General features: G+C 41.7%; 1 protein-coding gene across 2 annotated transcripts in view; it reads right to left on the bottom strand.

Moving 5' to 3' along the window:
* The window catches only part of ube2d2 (ubiquitin-conjugating enzyme E2D 2 (UBC4/5 homolog, yeast)), a 56,698-nt gene extending 44,062 nt beyond the window's left edge, over positions 1-12,636 (bottom strand). The window contains exon 1 of one of the 2 annotated variants that reach the window (XM_039773986.1): positions 12,308-12,636. In XM_039773986.1, the coding sequence (XP_039629920.1) occupies positions 12,308-12,331 (24 nt within the window). In that variant the 5' untranslated portion in view covers positions 12,332-12,636. The remainder of the gene's footprint in view (positions 1-12,307) is intronic. The other variant, XM_039773987.1, reaches the window with a different exon arrangement.
* Positions 12,637-21,850: the final 9,214 nt, after the last annotated feature.

Here is a 21,850-nt window from a genome sequence, read left to right as displayed (position 1 = left end):
GGACAAGGAAGTACAGGCTGACGAGCCTGGCCTAGCCTGCTACCGCTGCAACACGCCCCAGGAACTGTGGTCTGAGAAATCAGATGAAGAAGATAGAGGTTATTTACAGTATTTATAATCAAGCCACAAGCAAAAATGGATTACATAGAAATATGAATATACCAAAAAAGCTAAAACCACCATGTAAACCTGAATAAAATAGAAAAAGTTAGGAACTTTTAATAGTTAATCATTACTGGCAGTGGAAACACTGACAAGTCACTTCATGTGCTTACAGAGTGGCACCGATAACAAGTACTTCATTATCTAGGCTATGGCTGGATGGTTTAATAATACAAATGCTCCTAGGAAAGAACAAAGAAATTTTATAAAATAAGTCAACATATTTTCTACAAGACTGAGCATAAATACAGATTTTTGTTTAATTACAGAATAGCCATTAACCAAAAAGAAATGTTAACATTTATCATACAATTACCGTAGATACTCGCGTATTAGTCAATCTCGCAGATAAGTTGAGTGTATTTTTAAGCCGAAAATTACGAAATTTGTTATGACCCGCGTATGTCGAGGGTTTTTTCATGGCCCGCTGTCTTAATAAGTACAGTCTTCTCACCAATACCTGCTACAGTTCGATTCCCCAGCATATCAAATGTCATTGGGTCTTCATCCATGTTACTGAGATCAAAGTCATGCCTTTGTCTTTGCTGGATAATACATTTATGAAAGGAACTGGCCTTTTCTTCTACATCTTTCGACAGCTTCTGCGCGATTTCTGTTCGCTGACGAAGGCACATCCCATATCTGTTCATAAACCGCGTACACCTGCCAGCCGATACATGAAATTCCAACAAAGGCTTATGTGATGTTATGGGTCCACAGCTCTCTTAGCAAAGGCCGTTTTAGTTTTTAAATAAATAATCTCCGCTCTCGCGACTTAGCGAGCCTCAGGGTGATCTGCGGTGTGGGCGTTTCTCACCTAGTGCACAGGTGAGGGACTGCCCATATCCGTGATTGTTCCTGTGGCTAATGTGCTGCAGCTGTTATGTCCTCTCTGCATATAAAGAAAAGCGAGAGTCAGTTAGAGAGGAAGGAAAAACGGAGTAAAAAAAACACACAAGGAAGAGAAAGACAGACGGAGGTGGCTGGAGAAAGCAAGAGAGAGAGAGAGAGAGAGAGAGGGTGTGCGAATGGGCGAGCGAGCGAACCGCGGGCGTGGAAGCCAAAACGGAGTAGAAAAACAAAAACAAGGAAGAGAGAGAGACGGAGGGGGCTAGAGAGAGAGAGAGAGAGAGAGACGGAGGGGGCTAGAGAAAGAGAGAGAGACGGAGGGGGCTAGAGAGAGACAGACACGGTGCGTTTGAGCGGAGCGTGGAAGCCAAAACGGAATAAAATAAATAAAATAAAAACAAGGAAGAGAAAGACAGACAGACAGAGGGGGCTGGAAAAAGCAGGAGAGAGAGGCGCGTGTGGCGCGAGCGAGCAGTGCTCGCAGAGCAGCTGTGTGGAAGCCTGGGTGCTAGGCGGGTTTTAAAGGATTGTTTTTCTATTTTATTGATTTTTAAACCTCCACGTTTGCTTTATGGATTATTTATTTAATGAAGAGTTCTTTCTAATCACTGCACTGTTTACTTTGAAGACTGATTTTGATTGACTGTTTTAAATAAAAGCACTGTGCCATTACCCAAATTCTATGGAAAATTGTGTTGCCCCGCGTATAAGTCGACCCTGTTTTTTTGAATGAATTTTAAGGCAAACATTTTTCGACTTATACGCGAGCATCTACGGTAATCTAAATTTTCCGAACTAGTCTGTATTTCAACAAAAATGAAAAAAAAATTGCAATGCCCAATTCTCAGTTACTGCAAGCATGTAGTTAACACAACAACCTCAAAACAGAATGCCATGTTCACCAACTTGAACCTTTGCAATGAAATTAAATTACAAATTTTCCTTAATTAAAAACTACTGAAATCATACAAATAGATACCTTAAAAGGATTACAACTGAAAATTACACAAACTTCACCCAAAAGCAGACAGGTCAAAAAAAACAACCTCTTAAGTTCTAAATACATACATATCACTACACCTTATTACTAGGAGGAAAAAAAAAAAAAACACCCATAAGCAAAATCACAAACATGCAGACTGCTATGTTCATTCATGCTAGGCGAGTTTACAGCATTTACTATGTTTTTCATGATGGCATTCAAAGCTGTTCGTATAAATGTAATTATTAGTTCACGAATTTCATATTAGAAATGTGTTCATTCAAATATATTAAACATGGGCTATGACTAAGTTCCTAAATGATACTAGCAAGTACCTTTTTCATGAGAAAGTTTCTTAAACTTTCATACATTATCAGGTTTGGCTTGTGATAAAAAATTTTGGTTCACTGCATAAAGACAGTACAACAATATTAACAACTTCTCCTGTATTTTTTAAATAACACTTTCAGTTCTGTAGATTGAGTTCCAGAAAACTAACGTCTGCCTAACACTACAAACAACCTTGGCTCAACCAAAATAATGCCATTTTTTTGTCCCTTTTTTGCTATAGGCTATGTATTCTATCATATGCGTAAACAATTTCTAATTCAAAATGCATTACAATGAAATAAGTAAAATGCAAAAATTGGTGCTGTCGATGTGTTTCCTCTGTAATATCTCTAGTAATTCATCAAACAGCAGACAGATGAACCACCAGAAACATTAGTATTACTAGAGAAATATAGCTGGTGTGTACAACAACAAATATCATGTCAAGTCTAGCTGGTGTGTACAACAACAAATATCACGTCAATCACTTTCACATAAATTGAAGGGAGATAAGAAAAAATCTGTTTCCCCCCCAGAGTTTCAAACAATGGACAAATACAACATACTTAATAATCATAATGTAATGATTGGTGGATCATATACAGGAATTTTGCTATATGCGACGCTTAACCAGGTATGGACCATGTAAATGCTAGTTATAAAAAACTTCTGTGCAAATTCACATTCATTTTAAATATAAAAAGGAACCCTGCAAGTAAACCCAAATACTTAAACTGCAAACATCAAAATTTGAGATGCTCCAATCGATCTGCCACCGATTTATATCAGCTAGTTTTCATTTCACTTGACTTGATTAGTAATTGGTAACTTGGCTGATACATCAGACATATATGCTGTCTAGATGAACTGTGTAAAAGAGAAGGGACCAACAGACAGAGATGTGCATCATCATCTGAAATTCAAAGAGAAGCTGCTTTAATGAGTTTAGAGCTTTTCATTTTGTCCTTTAATTAACATGAACACTCCTTGGGAGAGTGTGGATAGTGTATGAACCTGTGTTTAGACATTTACATTTTGAATTAAAAGAACAAAAAACAGATAAAGAAGAATTTGTCCTCACTGCTTTGTAAACAGGCTTGTTAGGTTAAGAGACAAATAGGGCTAAAATACTTGTAAACCCGTTAAAATATATTAGCCTTCTACCTTCTTGATAAACAGCTTATGAAGATTTTACTTAATCATGGCTTGTAATTGACATATTTTAAGGCATACATATTATGCATGAATGTTTTGAGTATAAAGTTTTGTTTGTTTAGAAAGTATTAAAGGGGATTTTATTTTAGTATTTTTATGACGACTTAACCCTTAAACTGCCGGAACAGGCTAGTAGGTTCCCAGTGCAATTTGCTAGTACACCGGAGCACAGTATATCTGGCGATACACATTTGGCGACATACATTCATTGAACTCCGCAACCAGTTAAAGTTGGTTTCCAGTGCAATCTGCCAGCACAGTGGAGCCGAGTATATTCGGTGATGTACAGTGAACAACCAGCTATAGTCGTTTCCCAGTGCAATTTGCCAGCACGCCGAAGCTGATCAGTCAGTGCCGTACATTTGTTGAGCAGCCAGCTCATGACCACTGCCGCTCCCTGTAGCATCACTGTCCCTGGGATTCAGCAGCTGCACTAGACTTGCCTGCACGCATCAGCGTTGACCTCTGTGTGCTTGCGTGCAGCCAGTTCAAGTGCAGCTGGCTTGGTGATTTACTGAATTTCATCAATGGTGTCTGTTGCACCTTGCACATATTGTTCCAGTAGTTTTTTTTTGTTATGCTCTTTGCATGGACAAAAAATGTGCTCCATTAAAATTTTACTTTTTCTTAGTGAATTGTGATGTTTACTTAAAAAAGTGCAGCAAAAAGTATTTGGTGTCCAGGGGTGCATTAACCCCCAAGTATGTAGCAGTTTAAGGGTTAACAATAAACCTACAGATTTCAATGCAATTAATATAAAAAAAAAAAATGAAAATAAAAAAGTACACGTAAAATCTGTGGCCTACAGTATAAATATAAAAATGGGAAAACACTAGTACTGATTAAATTCATTATGGACCACAATCTCTGTATGTTACACTTATTAGAAAATGCCAAAAAATAATGAATTTGCATCTCTAAATCATATGACTCCATCTGGAAATGTTTACTTACAGTCCGAGTCAGGGCAACAGTGTGATCGTAATTGTTAGATCTGAAATGATCATTAAAAGAATTGAATGTCAAGTGAGTTTCATTGTTTATCATTCAACAAAATACAATGAGTCTTTTAAAGTGATCTGACTGAATGTTCTCTTTTCACAGACAGTTTTTGTTGTGGGTGATTTAAAATCTACATTGTAGTCAGGCTGTTCAGACTGTTCACTTGGTATGTTTATAGCCAATTCAAAACATAGTTTCAAAAATCATAACTAGAACTAAAACGTTCAACCAATAACCCCAGTTATTAAACAATTTTCCTGGCTTCAAATTAAGTTTAGTGTTAAATTTCATGTCCTTCTTCTTAAGCCCTAAGGTGTGAATGGATTAGGCCCACCTCTGTTCTACTGAACTTAACCTGTGTCTATCCTCTGGGTATATATTGCAATTTTCAAGAGCTTTTAGCTATTAAACACTGAAACATACCCATGAAAATTAGAGAAACAAAATGGTCTTAGACCGTAAAAGGCTGAAGACCCATTTTAGCATAGCATGCTCTGATGGGAGATGCCGTTGAGGTTGTATTGTTCTCGTGAATTTCCTTCAAATTAAATGTAATTATTTTTGTTTTGCAATTACTAGGTCTTATCCGTTTTCTTTCTCTTCTTGGTGTCTGTGGCGGAAAATGCTCGCTGGAGAAACTGTCATTGCATAATAAGTACATATTCATATCTCTTCTATCCAAATTAAACTGTCATGTAACTACTGGAAGAACAATCATTATTAGAATGAAGTCAATATATGACAATGGGAATTTGGAGTTCAAAGAAAATTCCCCTTAAAAAAACACACAAACAAAAAATAAGAGAACACTGAATCATAACAGTCTAACACCAAGTCAATTAAGCTTCAGGAATATCAATCTGCTACGGCGGGCTGGTGCCCTGCCTGGGGTTTGTTTCCTGCCTTGCGCCCTGTGTTAGCTGGGATTGGGTCCAGCAGACCTCCTTGACCCTGTAGTTAGGATATAGCGGGTTGGATAATGGATGGGATGGATGGAATATCAATCTGTCCAGTTAGAAAGTATAAGTGATTGTAAATTAATTACACCTGCTTTGGCGGAAATGAAATTAACAACAGGTGCACTGGAGAGACAATAGCAAGACAACCTCCATAAAAGAAATGGTTTTGCAGCTGATAGACAGAATTAATTGCTCTCTCCTTATCCTTCCTGATTAGTTCTTATCTAGTTTTGCATTTTGTTAGTGTCCTTGTCGCTACTGGTAGCATGAAGCAGTACCTGCAGACAATTCAGGTTGCACATGTAGTCAGCTCCTCCAGGATGGCCATTCCATGTGTGCTGTCGCAAGGAGGTTTGCTGCGCCACCCAGCACAGTCTCAACAGCCTGGAAGAAATACTAGTAAATGGTCAATTACATGAGGCGAGCTGGACAGGGCTGTAAAAGGACATCAGCACAGCAAAATGACCAGTACCAGGCTCCCTTGTGGAAGGAGGAACAGAAGGAGCACTGCCAGAGCCTTACAAAATCACTTTTAGCTGGCTACTGGTATCCATGTTTCTGACCAAGCTGTCAGAAACCGCCCCCATGAGGGTAGCATGAGGGTCAATATTCTCTAGTGAGACCTGTGCTCACAGCCCTTCACTGTGCAGCCATGGTGAATGTTGTGCAGCCTGCAACAACATCCTGTATGACCGGTTTGATGGTGGGTCAGCAATATTCTGGAGAGGCATAGCTTGGAGGGTCGCACAGACCACCACATGGTAGGCAACGGAACTCTCATTACTGCTAGGTACCAGGATGAAATCCCCAGAGCGATTGTCAGACATTACGCTGGTGCAGTGAACCCTGGGATCCTGCTGGTGCAGGAGAGTGCCCTGGCTAATGTAGCCATAGTGTGTAGGCAGTTCCTGAATGACGAAGGTATTGATGCCATTGACCAGCATGCACATTCCTGAGACCTGAATCCAATTGGGAACATCTGGGATGTTACATATCGGTGCATTCAACACTGTCAAGCAGCACCACAGACTGTGCTGGAGCACACTAACAACAATTGGCTATATTATAAATCAGAAAAGGAAAAAATGTAAATTTAGTATTTAGAATACTGGAAATATTTAATGAAAGAGTAAAAAGTGAACATTTTAGCTATGAACTTTTATCAAGAAAGATATTGGCAATGGAGAAACTAAATCGACACCTGAAATGTTGCGTTTCTAACTTTTTTTAAAATGGAATACAATGTTACCTTTTATAGTTCAATCTGCCTTCACACTATAGTCTATAAACTGAAAAGAATAACAGGGCTGTAAAAGTTTACCCTCTGCATGATTCAGGACAAGTCACAAGTAAGGTCACGCATTTATAACGGTACTGGAAAAATACTGAAAACCCCAAATTTTAAAACAGTATGGCACCAGCACTGCATTTTTCTACATAAGAAGTAAATATCAGCTTCTCCCTACAAATGCCTCCCCCCACCCCCCATCCCACAATAAACACAACTTCGTTAAGGCAAGCAATTGTGCAGCGCAACAGGAAGTTTGGGGTAAGACAAGAGGATGTTTGGAGTTACCCGTTATTTGCTTTAGAACCGTTTTAATGCTGGTAATGATATCAGAAAGCCAATTCTGATATCAAAATCAAAATTTCAGTACTGATCCAGCACTACATACAAGTAGATATCCCACAGCATTATGGATTACTGTCAAATGCATATACACATCCTACAGAATATAAAGAGTTCCGAGTAGAGATAACATTGTGGAAAACTAAACCTTTCCCACTGAACAAGGTTTCTGTAGTTGCTAGAAACTATCCCATAAAAAACTGACATGACACTTTAGACATTCATAAGAATGAAAGGCTATTCTGTTCCCTGCTTCAGTATGGACTACAAGAAGGCACACTCCCTGTTATATATCCCGTTAGACGCTGTGATAATTTTAGGAGCAGAGTGTGCCTTGTCTGGAGCTGGGGGAAGAAAAGGCCTTCTTAATCTTACAATAGTGGCAATGGTACCAGGTGGACAGATAATGCTTTCTAAAACATGCAGTTGAAGGGCTACCTGAACAGATTTGGACAAAGTGACTCCAGAGACCTGAATTCATAGCCAGCTGATGGCTTACGCAACCTAGGCTACTGCCTAAGGCCCAGAGCTTCCAGGTTTGGAGGTCCACAATCAAAGTAACCCCCTTTACATGGACCACCTGCTTGCATTTTGGCAGTATGGTGCCACAGGCAAGCAGACCAATAAAAAGTGGGTATACTTAGGTGGGAGGCATTTGATTGGGTCACTCTTATAAAGTGACATTTTGTAGGTAGCTTATCTGATCACTAGGGGCCAGCAGGTTAGTGTCAACTTATCATGGTGATACCTGACTTGCAGCAAGCAGCATGTGTTTTCCTATCTGAGATAAGACGTGGCTTTAAAATATAAACTACAAAATTAGATATTAATCTGGTACCACCTTCCTATATGCAGCAGCTAACTATTAAATTATTTTACTAGGTAACCCACATAAGGGATTTCTCTACATCATGGAATACTCCACGAGTAAAGCTGCATCTCACTTTGAATGAAAGACAACTGATCTGCAAATTATTGAACTAAATCCATTGGAAATATCTACAAAGGAAGACTTGTCAAGTGTGAGATGACAAAACAGGGCTAGAACTAACACCACTTGTTCACTTGTTTAAAAAAAAAAAACACCATTCCCCGCTGTCATATGTTAAGTCTGTTGCATTTCCCCTAGCAGCCGCTTTTTCACATTTATTGATCAATCAGTCCGATCTTCACTCTTTGCTTCAAATAAGTAATTTATGCAAGAGCATATAGAACATATCGAGAGTGGTGCCAGCACCCACATGAGCTACCTTGGCAATACAATTTAAAATGAGCTCAATAATTCAAAAAATGAGAAGGTAATTGAGCATACAGTGAGTGACATCAAGCAGTCCAAATATTACTGCATTATTTTGTATTGCACACCTGATTTTAGCCAGGAGGATCAACAACATTAATAAGAGGAACTGTAACACTGGAGGAAGTTCCCAGGAATAAAAAAGCATTTTATGCGATTCTCTCCAGCAACATAGAGAACAAGGAGACTTTGTCTCCTTTTGCTTTGGATAGACTTAAGGAACTAAATATTCTTTTTGAAGACTGCAAAGATCAATCATTTGTTACTGGAACAAACATGAAGAGGAGAAACAAAGATGTGCAGGATAGACTGCTACAGAAAAAAATCCCTGAGCTTTCTTTGTGCCATGTGCTGCCCACAACCTAAGTTTAGTGGTAGCTAATGCAGCCAGCAGCTCAAGAGATGCTATTGCCTTCTTTGGATATCTGCAAAAGCTTTACGGCTTCTTTTCAGCTGTACCTCAAAAAGGTGGAGTATTTGAATGAAACAAATATCACAATACATGATTGCATTGTGCTATTCGAGGCCCCACAGAAAAACCTTGATACAGTCGCAAACTTGTGGGGCACTGCCTATAGTTACAATAGAAGGAAGAAGCTGTCTGCTTGAAGTAAGGTACAAAGAACACATAGGGATGACAACAGTGAACGCTGAAAAAAAGAAAACTGCGGTGTTTAAGGAAAGATCCATATGAGCGATGGGAAAGGCCCCATGGAAGACACAGAGAAGGAGGGCAAATGTAAAAAAGTACAAAAAGTACACATTTTCACAAAATGAATTTCTTTTATTTTGCAACTTTTCTCATTGCCAATAAAAATGATTTTTGAGTTTCTAGAATACAGTTGTGTTTTCAATTTGCAAAATGTGGACAGCCTTCTCATTTTATCCGTTTTCCCCCTCAAGAATAACTGAAAGTGATATCTGTAATGAAATACTTAAATCATAAAATAAAATGATTTTTTTGCCATATCGGTAAACCCTAACACAGATAAAAAATTGTCACCTGACAAGTGTTTGTGGGTGGTACCATTGAACTGTCACAGTATAAAAATACATTTTACTAGCGCCAAAATACACTCCTGGGCAACAAGCAATTCAAGCACAAGATTTTTCATTACCAAAATCTACTTCTGTTGCAGCAATCTGTATTAATGTTTTAAATAATGCCCGGTATGGAGTACTCAGACAACAGAAACTAATATTAAAATCACCAGCTCCAATGCATGATGAAAATTACACTAACCTTACTATAATAACAATTAATTCAAGATTTGGTCTTTATGGTGGATTACCAAGTGCTGAACAGCACTAATAAAATGATTACTGTAACGCAACAAATACAAGCGGTATTACTGGTAGGACACAATTTTCTGAGTCCCTATAAAAAGCAAAACGATCCAGGAGAATCTGCAATTTACTAAAACACATGGGGGTATGGAATCCGCTTTTTTTCCTAAAATGAGACTCCTGAGACATACCCATATGATATTCAGCTGATGTAACAATAATAAAGACATTAAAAAACACTGCTTCCAGCTTATTATGGGCACATATTTTTTCAGAAGCATTGATTTAAACCATAGTTTAGCAAAAAATGTATGCATTGTACATGTTAAGAGTAAACAAATGGATAATGGATATGTAGAATACACAACACGAGTTACTTGAGACCCCCTTCCCCAGATGTTTTGATATTATTTATGGTTGTACACAGGGCTGTGGAGTCATTAAACAAACCTTCAACTAACTCCTATTCATCCATTTGTAATTAGACTAATATATTTAAAATGTTAATTGAAAGCACTCAACATACAAGATACAATGCATTTTATCACTGCCAACACGAACCATTAGGCTACTTTTTAGCACTCTAAACTGTTAAAGTTGGGGTTAAAAGCCGTAGCAATGTTGGTTTAGCTTACAAATGCTGAGTAATAGTAAACAAAAGATTAAACTCATACAATTTTTTTTTTTAAAAATCTATATTTTACTTCAAAAGTCTAAAAGAAAAAAATACGAAATATATGAATTTGGAAATTTTAAAACATTACATTAATTTAGTCAACATTGGAAAAAAAGGACAAACTGTCTCCAGTAACCCAATAATTGCTTCCAGCTACATCTCCACAGCCCTGGTTGTATAGCAACCACTAGTTTGTATCATACATTTTATTGTCATTCTCCAAGAAAATATGAGATTAAAAATGGTTTTCAGTAATCACCACAGAACACATTGGGTAAGTAATGAAAAAATATATAATTTTGAGTGAAGTATTCCTTTAAAAACAAGTGGATATGGGCAGCATAATAACTTGGCAATAAGCAACATTGCCAGTTACTGCTGGGAGTTTGCAAGTATTCATTTGGAGTTTTTTTTTTCCCTGTTCTTCCCACATCCCAAAGACATGTATACATTGGCTCATGATCAGTTAATGCTGAGCAATCTAGGTGTGCAACACCTCAGGATTACTATACCTGGGCAGTCTTTAAATACCCTGCAAATAAAACTGTGGATATGAAAATTGCGTTGAGCATAAATATATTTATACATAGCATCATTTAAATGTGTAAAAAATTACACACGTCTAGGATAGCATTATAAAAAGAACACCTCTACTAAACATATTACAATACACATCAAGACATTACAACTTGATCAATAAGCACAAAGTAGTTTAGTGGTGTTGCCAAACAGTGTTTCATCCACAATTGGGGGCACATCAACATTTCTACACTCCACTTTAACATAGTGTTTTAACTACTGTAAAAGTAAATTATTCACGGATACACACACATATACATACATAAACACACACACACACACACACACATATATATATTAGCTGTAATTCTACAATGTCAAAATAAAAAGCCTGATATAAACTGGAGCAGACTCTCCTGCAGTTACAATGTTCGAATATTATTAATAATTATTATTAATATAATGTGTGATAAAACATCTTGTACATCAACCTCGGTGCGGGTTATTGTTGGCTTTGTCCGCCTCCGACAAAGTTTAGTAAGGCAAAGTGAAGGCATAATTTTAAGAGGCGTTATCTTACAGTCATTTTCAGTTTCGATTTTAGATTACAAAGTTCTGCCTTGTGAAATGCTTACAGATTTCTAGTAAAAAATATATACATACATACATAATATATATATATATATATATATATACACACACACAACCAACAGAGAAGGCCTTGGTAGTCACCCAATTTCAAAGTCGTGCTTTTCTGTTCTCTGGCCACATCCTCTTTCCACACACGTGTTCGTTTACGGAAGTGAATGACAACATATTTGAAATTATTTATATAATATTAGGCAAGCTTTTAATTTTCGTATTGTGACGCTCACAGTTATTGTAATCGCCAAAGACGGGCTAAAAAATGTAAGATCTCGGCACTTGAACAAGGCCCAACTTTTTTCATGAGAAGTTCTAATCATGACGATGCAGCACCTATTGGCTTAGAACTACTCAGGCATTTTACTGACTGGATTTCTACTCTTGCTGCCTTTTTAACGGTAACACATAAACCTTTTTCCTTTCAAATACGCTTCAAATTCACACAGAAGCAGACACTACAAAGAAGTAACCCCTTCTTGCTTTTTAGACTTCATCTGCCATGACTCTTAAACAGATGATACTAAACCCACATATTTTAAGTTAGTTAAGGAAATTCCAATCAACGGATACTAAAAGATAACATAATAAACCACTGAACCCACTCAAAGTCAAAATCTTAAGCTTGTAAGACAAAAGGTTTCTTCGTTACAGGAAAATAAAATCAGCAATAACTTGAAGGTCGTTTCCAATTAAGTATCACAGTAATCTCCGATTTTTAAGCGAGATTTTAAAATCCTTTGAGTTGTCTTCTTACCTTGTGAATTCTTTTCAAGGCCATTGTTGTTGCTTGTGTGGCTGTCACTGAAAACGTGTATTTTATTCGCTTAAAATGGCGCTTACTTCCTCCACTGCAGGCTCTCCTTCGATTGTAAAAAAAGTGGCCCACAATATATTAAACGGACTGACAATGAAGCAGACAGAAATGGTACATAAACTTAGGTCACTATCCACAGAAGTGTGGTTTTATTTGTTGTCGGCTAAATTTGACAATAAAGTCCTTCCTCCTGCAGGCAGCAGCTACCGCATTACCCAAACAACGCTGCTTCGCACCCTTCCGCCAGCCTCTGTGCAGAGCTCAGACTAATAGAGCAAACAGCCTACCAAGCGACGCCATTTCGGCTCTGAAAGAAGGGCCACATGGTCGTGTAGGCGGAGCCGATATGGCGCCTGCAGTCTGTTACTTCATCTTTCAGCATTGCTGTGTTTATAGCAGCAAGAGTTAAAAGGATACAAATTAAGCTAAGGTGACAGACCATGTTTCCCCTGTTTTTCCTTTTAAAGCTAGTACTCTTGTTTTATAAGATGACTGCATACATTGGTAGTACAAAACAAACATAATTAAAAAAAAAAAAATTATAGCAGTCAGAAGATGACCTGAGATACCGGATGGAAACCTGCAATATTACAAGAATACGAAATTCTTCAGGGCCATCTTAACAGCAACATAGATCGCTAGGCAAAGAAGTGAGCTTGGGCCCCTGTTTTGATATCAAAAAAGAAACATACATAGGCATCAAAAACATTGTGGGCCATTAAGCTCCTGGGTCCCCAAACCGGTTGTCCATTGTGTCCAAACGTTAAGACGGCCTATGACAGTTTTATAAGAGTGATGTGCAAATCTACCAGTGAATATCGTGTACTAAAATGGTAAGAAATAAATAATTTGGGCTTCTTAAAATCTTCAAAGTTTAAAAAACAAATGAATACAAAATTTATTTTACCTAAATATCATTTTAATTCATCGGAATAGCAACTAGTACAACTACACTAATTTTAGAATTGGCAATTAATTTAACACACACATCTCTTGTCAAAGAAAACTGAAGAACCTAAGGAATGCTCACACTAACAAGGAGATGACTCCAAAGAGATAGTGGCTTGACTGGAAACCTAACCAAGGCCTATAAATACTGTAAGGAATGACAAGTATGGGCTGGAATCCCGACTGGGACAGGGCATGGTTCACTACCCAGCCTGGAGGCCAATTTTAATTAAGAAACAGGGGAGACACAGTGTTCAGCGCAGTGGCTTCCCAGATATGCTAGAAGGCAGTACACTCAGACCAAGATTATCATACGGATACCTACAAAGCTTAATAGGAACTGTAGTCCTGTGAATAATATGTAGTAATTGGGCATTAAAAAGTTGGTATGACACAGGAAAATTACATCGCAAAAGGAGGTGACTATGTAGAAAAGTGATGTCATTTGTTTTTGAAATTTTCAATAAAAAGAGTTAAAAAAAAAGTGCGGAAACATTTTGAACATCTCTCATATATATATATATATATATATATATATATATATATATTGTGGAGGACTGCCGGCTTTGTGTTCCGGCCCTCACCCCCAGGCCGCCAGAAGGAGTTCTCCCGACAGCAGGATTGTGCCCCGAGTTCCAGCAGGGCCTCATGGAATATGTAGTGTTTTTACACAGCCCTGCTGGATACCATGGGGCCACCGGGAGTTGCTGTAGGGGGGCTCGTGGGCTCATGTGTGCCCTATAATGAACGACGTGCTCCCGGGTTGAAAAAAAGGACTGTTTACCCTGACCCGGAAGTAATAAAGAACTGTGGACTAATTGGGCAGGAACACCTCCGGGTCAGGGGCTATAAAAAGACTATGGGCCAGTCCAGACACTGAGCTGAGCTGGGAGGTAGGAGGGCAAAGAGTCTGGGCGAGGAGGAGAGAGAATATTATTGTTATTGTTGATTATTGAGTAGTGTGGAGGGTGCTTTGTGCACATTATTGTTAATCAATAAAAAGTCTTGGACTTTTATCCAGTGTCTGGAGCCGTACCCGAGGGTTCAAGGGAGCACTAGCGCCCCCAACTGCCACACTGCCACGGTTTATAGGGCACACATGAGCCCACGAGCCCCCCTACAGCGACTCCTGGTGGCCCCCATGGTATCCAGCAGGGCTGTATAAAAACACTACATAGTCCATGAGGCCCTGCTGGAACTCGGGGCACGATCCTGCTGTCGGGAGAGCTCCTCCTGGCGGCCTGGGGGTGAGGGCCGGAACACAAAGCCGGCAGTCCTCCACAATATTTACTAGCAAAACACCTGCGCTTCGCAGCGGCGAAGTACTGCCTTAAAATTTTTATTAAGAAGAAAATTAAACCTTTTAAACTGAGGGAAAATATACCAATAATTATTTGTTAAGGATCTCTTTGTATACCACATTTTGAGTTCGGCCCTCCGGTTGTAATATGACCAAGCTGTGCGCTGAGCTTACTCTTGAGCATGCAACGTACAGTTGGCCATGTGAACAGTAATCTTGTCTCAAATCTCACAGCTTGGATTGCTGCTGTCATAATCGGTTTGAGTTTCATGGTTTGTTTCAATTACGACAGTATTTGCAGGACTTGTGTTGAAGTGACATTCGGCATCTGTCAAGCGTTGTAAGCATACATCCGGTTTAATCAATAACTTCACATCCAGCTTTTAAGAGTTTAAACATTCATAAACATCAAAATGCCCACTACTGAAATTGTCACCTGTGAGTCTAAGATGTTTAAGAGGCACTGGCAGTTGTCGAAAGGTGTAAAATATTTGGCCATTTCGGTACACTTGAAAGCGACAACCGAACAATTCAGTGGCAGCCATCAACTCACATGCACAACCATAGGTGAAGGGCTTAAGCATTTCACTCTTATAGTGCTCCTGTGCAGTATAATTATCTCCTGTACCATCATCAGTCCACACCTTGAATCTGTCCCAGTTATTCAATACATAAGACACAATGTTCCTCCGGATATCAAGAGTGAGCCTGATATGGCCGTGCAATATGTAACACAGAGAATGGAAAAGGCAGGTGCCATCTCCGGGCATGGAAACCACTCAGTAAGTGACAGTTCTTTGATCGATGGTGATCACCTCGATAGACATGTTAATGGGAGTACGGTTACAATGATAAAGGAAATGGGTACCTGAACAATGTAAAGTAAGTCTAAAATACCCACACAATAACTATAATCGTAATAAACAAACAATAAAACAGCAGGGAAGCCGTGGATTAAATAAAAAGGCTGTAGTTATCAGCAGGGAGACGTGAATCCCGTGGCGAAGCAAGGAAGGGAATGTAGATACCGGAGCAACGGAAGGCCTTATATAGGCAGTCAGTCAACAACGTGGGAGGCGTTGGGATGGGGAGCCAGCACCACCTCACAAGGTGACCGAGCTGCAGGCTATGGACGTATATATGTATGTAAGTAGGATTCAGTTAGCGTTAGGAACCTGCGTACCAAATTTCTTGAAGATGGGCCCATAAGTAACAAAGACCGTTGAAAAGTTCAATATAGTGGCCGACAGTGGCATCATACCACCAAAATAAGTACGTACATTGGTTTCTGTTAGCGCAGGGAAGCCGCCTACCAAATTTCGTGAAGATGGGGCCATAAATAAGAAAGTTCAGCATGGCGGACATTGTCGACCGTTACTCGTAGAATTTCGAAATGAAACCTGCTTAACTGTTGTAAGTAATGCCCACCGAAATAAGTACCGAATTTCAGCCTTCTACCTACACGGGAAGTTGGAGAATTAGTGACATTGGAAAGTTCAATATGGCGGCTGTCTGTGGCGTCATACCACCGAAATAAGTACGTACATTGGTTTCGGTTAGCGCAGGGAAGCCGCCTACCAAATTTCGTGAAGGTGGGGCCATAAATTAGAAAGTTCAACATGGCTGACGCTGTCGACTGTTATGACCGTTATGACCGTTACGTGTAGAATTTCGAAATGAAACCTGCTGGTATTATTAGTCTTTTTTTCTACATTCAGAAAAGCACAACAGCATGATTTTACATTTATAAAACATTTAGAAATATTTCTGCTTTTGCTATAGATTTAAATGTTTAACTCTCTTTTGTTGATTTCATTATATTTTACCCTTTCTCTGTGCAGTTTTCCCCCTTCATTGTATCTTATTAATAACAATTGTAAAAGAGAGATCAGAAACACGCATAAAGGTTTGGGGTTTCCGGCCCCGTATACTGCAAAATTATCCACAATCAAAAAATTTGCGCGTGACATGACCGCCCTTCAGCCCAGACCCATCAGGTCGGGCGGACCGAACCGAGAGGTCGTGAATACGGGAGAGGGCATCGGCATTGTCCTGATGGTTACCCCGCGATGAGTGATGGTGAACTTATACGGTTGCAAATTCAGAAACCACCTGGTGACTCGTGGATTCGACTCCCTGTGTAGTGACATCCACTGAAGAGCAGCGTGATCAGTCACTAGAGTGAATTCGCGACCCAACAGGTAGTAGCGTAAATGAGTCACCGCCCACTTAATGGCCAAGGCTTCACTCTCCACTGCCGCATACCTGGTCTCCTGATCCAGCAGTTTCCAGCTCAAGTACATTACGGGGTGCTCGACACCATCGATACTTTGGCTCAACCCGGCGTCCAGGCCTGTGTCCGAAGCATCGGTCTGAAGAAGAAAAGGAAGAGTAAAATCAGGGGTTCTCAAAATCGGTGCCGAGGTCAGGGCCTTTTTCAAATCACTGAATGCTTGTCCCGCCTTGTCGTTCCATACCACGTATAAGGGAGCACCTTTCTTCGTTAAATCAGTCAAGGGTGCTGCCCTTTCGGAGAAGCGGGGCACGAACCGGCGGTAGTACCCCGCTAACCTCAAGAAAGCCTGCACCTGTCTCTTGGTATGAGAATGTCTTTTATTTTCGAACATTGTGGTTTCACCTGTCCTCGTCCCACCACATAGCCTAAATACTTGGCCTCCTTTAAACCAAAGAAACACTTACGGGGATTTATGCGGAGACCGGCCTTCGCTAGTGTCGCGAGGACAGCAGATACCTGCAATAGATGCTCCTTCCAGGTGTCGGAATAGATGACTACATCATCCAGGTAGGCGGCACTATAGGACTGGTGGGGCTTTAGCACTCTATCCACCAGACGCTGAAAAGTCGCTGGGGCCCCGTGCAGTCCAAATGGAAGGACCTTGTATTGCCAATGTCCACTTGGGGTGCTGAAAGCAGTTTTCTCCTTGGCAGATGCCGCTAAGGGAATTTGCCAGTACCCTTTTGTCATGTCAAGGGTAGTCAGATATCGAGCCGTACCCAAGCGCTCAATAAGGTCATCTATCCGGGGCATCGGGTAGGCATCGAACTTGGAGACTTGATTTAGACGTCTGAAGTCATTACAAAATCTCCAGGAGCGGTCGGATTTAGATACGAGGACGATTGTACTGGACCAGGGACTATGGCTCTCTTCAATAATATCCATGTCCAACATCCGTTGATCCTCAAGTTCCACCTCGGCTCGTTTTGCTTCCGGGAGTCTATAGGGTCTCTCCCGGACTATGACCCAGGGTGCCATGATGAAATCAGCGAAGTCCGGCCTGGTGCCTTGCTCACTACTTCAGGAACGGCCAAGATTGCCCGAGTTAAATCCTACCGTTGTAGGGGGGTCGCCGAGGTTAAGGGCAGGTGTGCACGTGAATAGGGAGAGGGATCTACGCGTCTCCGGAGACTCCTCCCTGTCTTTCCAAGGTTTTAACAAATTCACATATTAGATCCTCTCGCCCGGTCGACGGTTTGGTTGTTTAGCCTAATGATGAACGAGCCCCTTTCTCTCCTTAACCTCGTATGGTCCTTGCCAGTGAGCCAGTAATTTAGAGTGGGAGGTAGGAACGAGCAGCATCACTCGATCCCCCGTGTGGAACTCCCGGAGTACCGCGTTGCGGTTGTAGCACCGAGCTTGCGCTGCTTGCGCACGAGTCACGTGTTCCTTTAGGAGTGGCCTGATTTTATTGAGCCTGCCGCGCAGTTGCGCCACATACTCTAATATATTCGTGGATGGTAGGGCCTCTGCTTCCCAGCCTTCTTTTATTATATCCAATAGTCCTCGGGGTTGTCGTCCATACAATAACTCAAAAGGGGAGAAACCCATGGAGGCCTGGGGTACTTCCCGGTAAGCAAAAAGCACAAGAGGTAATAGTTGGTCCCTCTTCCTACCGTCCACGCTGACTACCTTGTGTAGCATCTGTGTAAGAGTCTGGTTAAATCGTTCAACCAACCCTGATGATAGACAGACGTCTTCAGGTGCTTAATACGGAGTTACCTGGCAACCTCCCTGAACGTATCCGAGGTAAAGGGCGTACCCTGGTCCGTGAGGACTTCTTTGGGTATTCCCACTCTAAAAAACAGGTTGACCAATTCCCGTGCGGTTTGTTTTTTGTATTAACGGAGCGCAGAGGAACCACCTCTGGATACCGGGTTGCGTAGTCAACCACGACCAATATATATTTATGGCCACGATTTGAGGGTTCCAGGGGTCCGACCAAATCCACCCCTATTCTGTCGAAGGGAATATCAATAAGTGGAATGGGGATGAGAGGAGCAGGGTCCCTCCTAGGTATCTGGCGTATCTGACACTCCGGGCAGGACTGGCAGAAACGCCGGACCTCCTCATTAATCCCGGGCCAGTAAAAGCGGAGCTTTATCTGCTCCAAAGTCTTCTTGGCCTCGAGGTGGGCGCCTAAGAGGTGAGCATGAGCTAATTTGCATATCTCCCGCCGGAAGGTACGCGGGACTAGCAGCAATTTCCGCACCTCACCCTCGTGGGTCGCAACTCTATATAACAGATCGTTCTCCATAACAAAAAAAGGTTTGCGTGGTATGGAATCGTCAGCCTGTGGACCGCCGGGGACAATGATAGCATTCCAGGCAAATCTCAGGGAATAGTCATTCCACTGTTCCCTTTTGAATGACGCAGGCGTGGATCGAAATTGCTATTCTAGGCTATTCAGATGGTCTTGTGTGTCAGCAACCAGGAGTGCTCCCTGACTCGTGCCCTCCCCGGCGGATACTTCCGGGTCATGAACCGTCGCCAGAGAAACGTCCCCCGGAGGACCTGCGTCATTAGTGTCTAGCCTAGAGCACGGCATGGGGACCACGGGAAGGGAGCCCTGCCCCTTCATAACCAGACCCAATGAGGCCCCGGGAGCGGTGTAAGTTCTACCGCAGATTCTGGGCGACCAGTCTTGTCCCAAAATCACCGGAAAGTGGGTTTGGGTAACTCGGCGACCGGCAAACGAGTCAAGTCCCCTTTCCAGGTGATGTAGCACTCCGCGGAGCAATAAGACCTGGTCTTCCTATGTACACAAGTGACTTGTAAATGTTGGGTTAGCAACTGTCGCGGTAAAACATAACGGCGAGCAACAATAGTAATGTTGCTGCCAGAATCAAACAGAGCCATCATCGAGTGCCCATTCACTAACACCGCTCCCGTATTAGGACTTGCCAGGGGATGCAACAGGGCACAGTACCTTTCTGTTGTAGCCCAGGTGCAGTCCATTGGCTCCGTGTTGAGCGGGCACGTAGGTAGGTGGTGGCCGACCTCACCGCACTTGAAACAGCGCGGGGAGGCCAGCTTCTCTTTAGGTTTCGGCGGCACTTCCGCAGCGCGTCGAGTGGGCTCGGGGTGCTGACACATCCCTGTCGGTACCCGCGAGCTTGCCTTTCTGACCCCCTGGCTCGGAAAACCGCGAGCTGACACTCGAGGACTTCCAGGAGACCCTGCATGTCCTTGAAAGGATGGCGCCAGACCTGCTGGGCGAGGAAACTTGGCATCGCGTTGACCAGGCCCTCACAGGCCACCTGTTCTACCACTTTCCGGGCTTGGGGACCTTCGGGCCCATAGCCAACGTCCCATCTTGCCCCAGAAGTCGAATGCCTGAGCTCGGGCCGGTTTGTCAGGGTCAAACTGCCAGTTCCTCCATTCACTCGCCTGCTGGCCCGGCGTAATGCCATAGCTTGCCAGGATCTCCTGTTTTAGGTTGTCATAGTCCGTGGCCTCCTCCTCGGGGAGGTCATAATAAGCCTGCTGTGCGGGTCCCTTTAGGTAGTGTGCCAAGATGGATGCCCACTCAGACCGCTGCCACTGGTTCTGGGTGGCCATCCTTTCAAAGATGCCCAAATATGACTCCATGTCATCGGCCTCCGACATTGGAACAAGGGAGGTGGCATCGGTCGAGGCGGGTCTGGTCTTACCGTCTGCGCGGTGGCCAACCTGGATTTTGTTTCTTCTAATTCACGGTTCGTCGCGGCTTGCGCTCTCGGTAGGGACTGGATCTGCGCTGACGGTCCTTGCAACACGGAGTTCAGGTCTTGTCCTTCCGACATTCTCTCGGACACTCTCTCCTGCTGACTATGCCACTGTAAAGAGATCAAAACCTCACATAAAGGTTTGGGGTTTCCGGCCCCGTATACTGAAAAACGATCCACAATAACAAAAATGTTCCGGTCAAAAAATACATAAACAGATTGGATATTGATGGCGCCGGAGGAGTATTTCTGTAGGAGGGGCCGGAAGTGGAGGAATGCTGGGTAGGAGCCGTGGTGGATGATGGGATTGCTGACGTCATGGGTAATGGACAGAGGAAGGGCGGAAGTAGCGTACTGCGGGAAGCTGTAGAAGGTAGGCTCATGGCGGCGGGTGTCTTTTTTTCTGTAAGAAACAAAGAGAGAAAGGTTAGTACCCCGCCACTCCCTCCTGGCATATGATTTCCTGATCGTATTAAGGTCCGTCCGCGGTCCCCTACTCACGCGTGCATGACACAATTAAAACCGAGCAGAGCAGACACCCAGGCAAGCAACACTGAATAATCAAAGGCTACTTTAGTATCAGACCCACTAATTAGTAAATAATGGATTAATTAAACAAATTAGAAGACCTAGAAAAGTAGAATGAAAATCAAGATGAAATTATTGTTAAAAGAAAATATATATATATTTTACCAAACTTAGTTTTCTTATTTCTATGTTGTTCCGAAAACACAGAACTTGGGAAATAACGCATCACTTAATTAGCCCAGGAGTCCAATTAAAAACAAAAACTGGTTGGAACAAAAACCTGCAGCGACAGGATATACAGTACTGTATACATATTAGTACAAGAACTAAGTTACTGAAATGACCATGGACAAAAATGGGTATTCGCAGCAACAGTATAATTTATTGGATTCCTTTTATATGGAGCATCTAAATATGGTGATTAAAAGGAAGAACTGATGTACTGCTTTTTCTTTCTCTGTAACAATAGTTTAATGTCTGAATGAAGTCTTTGAATTTACCAAGTTATCGGCCCTTGACACTTTTTTCTGAACTAAAGGCTGAAAACTCAGGAGTAGACAAAAAATGACCCATGTTTATGTTTTCACTGTCAAACCAAATACCATTATTTTGTTCTTGTATGTCCTTCCTCGTGTCCTTCCTGTATCTCAACAGCTCTTTGTTTGAGCAAGTTTGTTGAGAAATTAAAGTCAAGTCCTATTTTT

This window comes from Polypterus senegalus, chromosome 13, assembly GCF_016835505.1.
Source record: "Polypterus senegalus isolate Bchr_013 chromosome 13, ASM1683550v1, whole genome shotgun sequence".
Lineage (NCBI taxonomy): Eukaryota > Metazoa > Chordata > Cladistia > Polypteriformes > Polypteridae > Polypterus > Polypterus senegalus.
This window is presented reverse-complemented; position numbering and strand designations above follow the sequence as displayed.